Genomic DNA, 8,008 nt, shown 5'->3' on the forward strand with positions numbered 1-8,008 from the left:
AAGCAGCAGTCACTAGTGGTCAAAACAGCATCTTCCCACTCAAGAGCACTTTCTTGGGATTTCCTGACTTGAGGATTCTCCCAAAGCTTTCACCTCTTGGGAAAGGTGTGTGAGGAGAGCCTGCGTGGGTTTTTTTTGTTGCTGCTATTTGCTTTTTGTAAGAGATCTTTCATTCTCTATTTGGGCAGCAAATGGAGGAAATCTGGCGTGAGATGCGCTGGATTATGGATGCCTTGCAACACGCCCGGTACAAGCAGCCCTCCTGTGGGGTGTCTCTCGGCGGCTTCCTCAGCGAGGCTGGTGGTGCAATGAAGGAGAAAACCCAATCCACCTCATCCCACCTTGACTACCTGCCCTCCCCAGTGCCCTCGCCAGAGACCAGCCGTCAGCTCAACTCTGGTAAGGACCCGGCTTTGTAAGGCAGGTGGGCTTAGGGGACTGCCTGTGGTTAAGAGGAGCAGGGGGGCTCCTCTGGCTGGCTGCACTGTGGGGGTGCAGACAGGGCCGGAAAACTGGCAGGGCAGTCGGTCTCGGTTGGGGCAAGTGGATAAATGCTCAAGAACTTCCTTGGGCTCCATCTGGTGCAAACCCTCAGCTGGTGTTGCAAGGGTGAACCCCTCTTTGCTTCTCTCATGCCTCTCACAGACTCGCATGGGCTGTCGGATGAGGAGGGCTCCTCAGAGGTGTTTCTGGCCACTGACAGTGACTACGACTCCAGCAGGGCACAGAGCCCGAAGGAGCTTGACCTGGTGTACTCCTTCTCAGGACCCGAGTGCTGCAGCCGGAGAGCCACCCGTACTCTGCGGGACAGCGCCCCAGACGTCCTGCAAACCCATGAGATCAAGACCGCACCACCACCACAACCACCACTGCCGCCAGAGGAGCCCCAGCCACCCTCTGAGCTCTACGACAGTGACTTTGTCCTGCCCAGCCGACAGATCGAGCTGCTGCGCATCACGGAGAAGCGGCAGGCGTACTGCGTTCGAACCAGCAGCCTGGATTTCCCCAAACCCCACTGCCAGGTGGCCAGAAAGTCCTGCCCCGGCTCTGTTGACAGCTCCCCAACGGAGAGCAGGACCATGGGCCGCTGTGGCCAGCTCAGGCTGGGGACTGGCTCGACATCCAGCCCCGAGCACAGCCGGGATGGGCAGGGCTCTGACCCCGTCTTCCAAACGCACTCGGCCGAGTGGACTCAGAGCTTCCAGGAGCAAGTGGAGCAGCCAGGGTGCTCGGCCGACCGAGGGAAGAAGCCAGACTCTGTCACCTTGCGAGTCTGCCCTCAGTACGAAACCGGACTCTCCAAAGAGACCAGTGTCAAGGTACCGGGGCCTGCAAAGGGCAGTGCTGTGGCCCTGCCATGCCCAGATGGAAAAGGCTGACAGGATGGGGGAAGCAGGCAGTGAGTGCCCCTCACCTGGCACAGCCCGCTCCATCCTCCCCTGTCCAGGGCTGAAGTCCCCTGGAAATCAGCAGCACTCCTGCCCACATCCCTTTGTCCCTGCAGTAGTGATGAGGCTCCTGGCAGTGTGAGATGGGATGCATGGCTCTGAAGGAGTGATAGCCGCTGCTGTGGAGGGGGTGAGCCAGGGCCATAGGTAGGGTATTTTTGGGGGACAAGGCAATGGAGCCATGATTCAGCTCTCGGTCCATGGTTTACCAGCTGACAGTGGGTTAGTGCCACCCAGGGCAAGAAGGTCATGAGCAAAGGTCACATTGCTGGGTGCCCCTCATCATGGTGTTCAAACACACCAGCTCCCCAACTAAAATCCATCCGTTACCCCCCTGCCCTGTCCCCAGCCCTCCCACAGTCTCTTCCCCCACAGGGTCTGTGCCCCGCTCCAGCCCCGTGTGTCTCTGGGGAAGGGAGAGAGGAGCCGCTCCCTTCCCGTGCAGGGGCACAGGCAAAGCTAACTCCTTGCTGCAGGTGTTGGGTTCTGCCAGAGCTGCTGTGCGGCCTGGTGCTTCCTTAAGGATTTTGCTGCTGAGAGCTGAACCCCCCAGCTCTAATCGCCCTCACCTGCTCCAGGTGGGATCCACCATGGAAGAGGTCCCGCAGGGCACACATCTCCAGCCATGAGGCTCCTTCCCCTGTTGAACTTTCCTTTGCAACATCCCTAGTGCCCAGAGCCAAGGCTGACAGAGCAGCCCCATCTCAGCCTGCCTGTAAAATGGCAGAGGAAGGACAGAGGCGATGGGTTTTATTGCTGAGGGGTTTTGATAGCTGGTTTCTCCACACCCAGCGGGGATGTTGGAAGCAGAGGGGAGTCAGACTTGCAGTATTTATTTTCCATTTGAGAAATTAGCATAGATTTCTGTGCAACTGAAGCACAGCCCTCGGGTTCCTGGCAGGCTGCCCACATGGCTTTTGAAGTTGCAAAGCTTTGGACACGCCTGCTTGAAAGCGTTTTACGATGTTCTCCTTGAAGAAAGCCGAGTTCAAAGGGAAGGCTCCTGGGCTGGCATAAATCAGCTGAGCCCGGCGATGATTGTTTGGAGCTGGCAGGGTTCACGTGGGCCGAGGGCTTGGACCACCCTGCCGGGCACTGCTCCGCAAGCCCTGGCGGATGTGCCAAAGGAAACCATCACCTTGCCCGGGCAAGAATGGATGTCCTGCTTCAGGGCCTTTGAATTCAAGTTGCAGGCTCCCAGTGGTGGTTAGCAGCCAGAACCCAGATGAGCTCGTTTTCTCAGCTGTATTTGGGATTCAGAGGGCAGTCCCCAAGGAAGTGGAGAAGGAAAGCTAGGGTAACTGTCGGTGGGAGAACCCTGAGCTTGTGAATGGGACAAAATTCAGCACCACTTCCCAGAGAGGCTTCAGCTCAGTTTGGCAGAGCTGCTGTGGTTCAGCTGATCCGATGGCTGGGATCCTGCTTGTGAGAAAGACTTTGTGCAGATCCCTCCTTGGTGCCAGGAGCAAGGCTGGGACTGTCCCTCTCAGGCCACAAGTAATGGGACTGTGGGGCAGCAAAGCGGGCAAGCTGTAGGTGCCACATGCAGGAGTTGAGCTCTAAGGACTCAGATGGTGCAGTGGAGGCAAGAAAACAGTGCATGAGTTCAGGCCCCAGCATGTTGAATGTTCTTGGGCACAGTGTGCCCACAGCTCCATGTCGGGCTGCTGCTGCTCACTCATCAGGCACCACTGGGGTTGCTGTTCCTCCACCCCAGTAATCACCGCTGTAGAACATGCCATGTGCTGCCTCTGGCCCCCGGTTACTTCTTGTTCCTCCCCCTCACCATCCATCTCTCCCACCTTTCTCTTTCTGCAGCTGCACATCACCAGCCAGACATCCGCCGGGGAGGTGGTGAAGCTGGTGGTGCTCGAGATGAACGACATCTCCCGGGGTGTGCTGGGCAGCTCAGCTGCCTTCTGCTATGGTGAGGAGCAGCTGGAGCACTTCGGACTGGTCTTCGCCTCTGATGAGAGCGAGCAGTGGCTTCCCGATGACTTCTTGCCTCTGTCCCTCCACACTACCTGGCCCGAGGGGCAGTTCTATGTCCGGATCAAGGAGACATCCCCTCTGGTGCTCCAGTATGGGCCAGCGACCACCGTATGAGAGGAGAAGAGCAGGTCAGGCAACGTGGGGACCTCAGCTTCCAGAGAGCAGACAGCTCGTCTCTGATGCTTCCTTCTTCCACAGACACCCTCTCATCAGGCATCGGCGGGGTGGAATGGGATCATACTGGGCTGTGTGTTATTTGTGTTATTTTTTTTATTATTTTTTTTTTAACCAAAGAGACATCGAGACTCAGTTTTTCTGACTGCAGAAGAGGAGGGCGGAGTGTGGAGACCTCAGAGTTTGGGAGGAATCTCTGCCGGAATGGAATTTTTGAAAGTAAACATTTTTAAGGGGAAAGAGGGGGGGAGGAAGAGAGAGGAAAAATATTACAAGAAGCAGCAATACCTTTTTTTTTCTTTCTTCTTTTTCTGAAAAGCCTTGTTTAAGATTCACTGAAGGCAAAGCCACAGAGGATTGCTGTGGAGGGTTGTGGTGTCAATGAGGAGAGGGCACAAGGCCAGCACTGAGAAGGGTGTTTTCCTGTCTGCTCTCCTTTCACTGTACCTGGAGAAACAATTCTTGCACATAGTTCTTGGAACAAAATTATACTGATTTTTCCTGAAAAAAAATTAATAATAATTAATTGTGCTAGAGATACTGGAGTTGTGTAAGAGTTGACTTGTTTTAAAGGCACAAGGAACCCATGCAGCCAGCCCCCCCCCCCCCCCACAGATGTGCACACAGCTGTGTCGATACCATCACTAGAGGTTTGCTATAGGGCATCTACAGCAACACCCTGCACACCACCCTGGGCTCTCCTTTCCTCCTCGGTTGCTGTTTTGTTCTGGTGATTGTGCTTGGCCTCTCTTGTGTGTCCCATAGCATGACATTTTGTTAGCCACTAAGTCTCTTGTTAACAAGGTTATTTTTCTGATCTCTTGTGGTCCATAGTAAAGATGACTGCTGCTGACTGCGTATCACTCTTTTCCTTCTTGTGGCTTGACGTGCAGCGTTCCTTCATCCCCTAGATTATCCTTGATTTCAAGGCCTGAGCTCATCTTTTCCAGGAATGTTTAATGGGATGCTTTCCTCTCAGTGGAGGTTTTCACCAATGTGCAAATCACTTGTGTGTGAACGAAGCACAAGTTAAAAAATGTTTTTCTGGGTTTCGTATCTCTGTAAGGCAGTAAAATAAGTTTTGGCATGCAAAGGCAGTCACCTCCACGTGGTGTGGGAAACCCGATGGTTGTAAGGCCTGAGCATCTGCAGTTAAATGCATTAACCCAGTCCTGCAGCCCCCACTGAGGGAAGAGCACCCGGAGCAGAGCATGGAAGGCAGCGGGAGCTCACAGCTGTATTGCAGCTGGCGCGAGTGCTTTCGAGCAAGTGGGAGCAAGCAAGGTGTGAGGCTGGGGCACGTTGTCACGGTGAGGATCATGTGGTTGATGTCCCTTTAGCAGCCACCTTGTTCCCCATCTCTGCATGGAGGGGTTCAGACTGGGCAGCAGACCCTTGTCCCTGATTGTCAGGGTGCAGGCAGGGGCTCTGCGGGGTCTCCTCGCTGTTGCTCCTCAGAGGTCCGTTGTTCCTTGCCTTGCTGTGGAGAGCCAGTGGCGTGCTCTGCCGTGCGGGCAGGAATATATCCCAGCACGAGCCCTTTGCCGCCCCACGTCAAAACCCCTCTGAAGGGGACCATCGTGTGCCAGCCCCTCAGCTGGTGCAAATCAACAGCACTGCATTGACGTCAGCGCAGACGCTGCCATGGGACATGGAGGAAAGTGGCAAAAGAACATTTCCCCTTCACTCATCTCCCGCCTCAAGTTAAAGCCAATCCCACTTTCCCAGGTCAAGGAAGATTCAGGTTGGTGAGCATAGAGATTCCTATGGAGTTTGTCCTTGTTGGGCATCTGTGGGCACCAACATCCTGAAGTGTCAGGAGCTGCAGGGTAGCCCTTCCTGAGTAATAGCCTGCTCACATGTGTCACCTACTGATGCTCAGAGCCTGGGGCGGAGGAGAAGAAAGCACAACTGCTGGAAAGCTATTAAGTGGTTTTCTGGAAGTCACAGAGTGAATTCAGTTTTGGAGCAGGACTATGTAGAGAAAGCTACATCTGTTTCCCTGATGCTCCTGAGCACGGATCCATGCAACTCTTGCTGGCCTTTTATTTGACCCCAGATTGGTAAAAGGCCTCCTCTTTTCTTAAGCAGTTGTTTTCCCTTCCTAGAAGCTCTACTCGATCGAGAGAGATGGAGCCGTGACCCAAAGCCAGACACTGACTCTTTGGCTGGGGTGGACATGGGGCAAGCTCTGCAGCTAGATCCTGCTGGGGTCTGGTTGCCCCCATTTCTCAGTGCAGAGCCCCTGCCCATGGCAGGATCTCGCTGGCATTATACTTTTCTGCAGGAGTTTCTCTGGCCACATAGCAGGATGTATCACTTGGCTGCAGGAACAAAAGCAGTACGTGGCTTCATGGGAGCTCCTTCCCTTACCTGGAAGAGGAAATCGGAAAGAGCAGGGGCCTGGGTAGAAGCAGAGTTGGATGTATTCAGAGTGGGAAGGGTGGGCATTGCATAGCAGTCATGCAGGAACATCTCCCTGCCAGGGGCACTGGGATGTGTGGTGTCCTGATGGAAGCTTCTCTCTTCCCCCAAGCACATCTTACACCCCATGAGACGGACTTTATGGACACCTCTGTCCTGCATTGGTAAGTGATGTGTAATAAGGTGGGCCTACTATGAAAAGCAGAGCAAATAGGGCCTGGGTGAAGAAGAAGAGTTTCTAGGGCAGGCTCTGCTGCACAATCACAGAATATCACAGAACATTAGGAGTTGGAAGGGACCTTGAAAGCTCATCCAGTCCAACCCCCCTGCCAGAGCAGGATCACCTAGACCAGGTTGCAGAGGAAAGCATCCAGGCGGGTTGTGAATGTCTCCAGAGAAGGAGACTCCACAACCTCTCTGGGCAGCCTGGTCCAGTGCTCCATAACCCTTACAGTAAAAAAGTTTTTCATCATATTCAGACAATTCAGCAATGTTTGTTGAAGAATAGCACTTGCAAGTTGGTCGTATCTTTTCATGTTCTCTGTCTCTCCCTGGGTGGCTTCATAGGCACATTCCAATATTTTCTTTCCAAAAAGGATTTGAAGCCTTCAGACACCCTCTTGCCCTTCCCCCTGGCCAAGGAGTGGGAGCAGAAGCTGTGTAGACTCTGTATGCAGCAGTCTCTAAAGATATAATCTCAGTGCTAAGGGCTGTGGGAAGCCAATGTGGCTCCTTGAACCAGCCTGGAGCCATGAGGTGTTTACATGAAGGTTGGTTTATAGTATTTGAAAGCTATGTCACACACGCTCTTAAGCAGAGTGGTGTTAAAGTTAAGACTGGGGCTTAGTGGCTCAGAGCCCTAAGGGGCATTGAGGCTCTGTGTTAGGTGGTTCAAGCTTTGCTCTGTCACTTCTTCACCCTTGTCTGCTTCAGTTGCTCTGTTCCCTTCTTTCTCCAACCCAAAGCCGCGCACCTGGCACCCAGTGGCCCAAGCAAGGCTGGTATAGGGCTGACAACATCCCACCAGCCTCAGCACCACTCTCTGGGCAGACAGCATGGCATGACAAGGTGTGCTTTCAAGTGAGGAGGAGCCAGGTTAGTCATTCTCAGCAGCACAAGGATTAATGGTGTTTGCCCTGGTAGGTCTCATGCTGGTGGCAGAGGTTCGGTGAAGGGGCTTTTTCAGTGGGGATCATCCTGGCACTCGCTCCTGGCACTCTGCACCATGACACAAGCAATGGGGGAAGACCCCCAAAGCGCCTGGCCTCAGCTGTGCTGTCTTCTGGCGTGGGGAAGCAGCAAAGGTGGAGCTGGAAGAGGCATCAGTTCGGTTGTAGCAAGCCTTTTCCCCCAGTATTTTAATGATCAAAGCAGGGTAGAGTCCAGGAGGGGCTCAGGGGTGGGAGCTGTGCTTATGCAGACCTGTATCACTGGGCACAGATGTCATTGTCCCTGCAATGCCCATGTCCCCTGTCCTGCCAGCCACAGGCACTGCCAGTATCCAGGCCCAAACACCACTGTGCCTGTGAGTACACGCACCCACCCATGTGCCATGCACCCACCTGAGTCCCCTGAGTGAGCACCTCCCTTGTGCCCTTAACCCCTCCACAGTGATGTGCTGCCCTGCATGACACACCATCACTCCCTGGGTGTTGTGTCCTTCACACCCCGGACAACCCCACATCCTGGTGGATGGCTCATCCTTAAAATTCTCATCTGGGCTATGGGAGCAATGCTCATCTTGGAGGTGGGGCAGAAGCATAGGTCTGGGAGAACTTGAGAGCGGTCTGTTGGCCACAAACCTGAGCGTAGTAGGAAAGCTCACCATGCTAACACTGCTCATCTCCTGCTGACCTTAAGCCAGCAGCAAACCAAATGGCTCTGGGGTTTCCCTTCCAGATGGCATATGCAGGGACTGAGGGCAGCAGTGGGCATCACATGGGGATGCATTTCCTACCCTGAGAGGCAGG

The 8,008-nt window shown here is 54.2% G+C and overlaps 1 protein-coding gene across 1 annotated transcript in view; it reads left to right on the forward strand.

The window, feature by feature from the left end:
* LOC104540464 (ankyrin repeat and fibronectin type-III domain-containing protein 1-like) overlaps nucleotides 1–3,999 on the forward strand; it is a gene marked incomplete at its 5' end in the record, with an annotated part of 15,270 nt that extends 11,271 nt beyond the window's left edge. Inside the window, 3 exons of the mRNA XM_010184284.1 lie at nucleotides 189–399; nucleotides 646–1,319; nucleotides 3,267–3,999. Coding sequence (XP_010182586.1) covers nucleotides 189–399; nucleotides 646–1,319; nucleotides 3,267–3,554 — 1,173 coding nt within the window. The remainder of the gene's footprint in view (nucleotides 1–188; nucleotides 400–645; nucleotides 1,320–3,266) is intronic.
* Between the last annotated feature and the right edge of the window lie 4,009 nt (nucleotides 4,000–8,008).

Source organism: Mesitornis unicolor, unplaced genomic scaffold, assembly GCF_000695765.1.
Source record: "Mesitornis unicolor isolate BGI_N332 unplaced genomic scaffold, ASM69576v1 scaffold21105, whole genome shotgun sequence".
Classification (NCBI taxonomy): Eukaryota; Metazoa; Chordata; class Aves; order Mesitornithiformes; family Mesitornithidae; genus Mesitornis; species Mesitornis unicolor.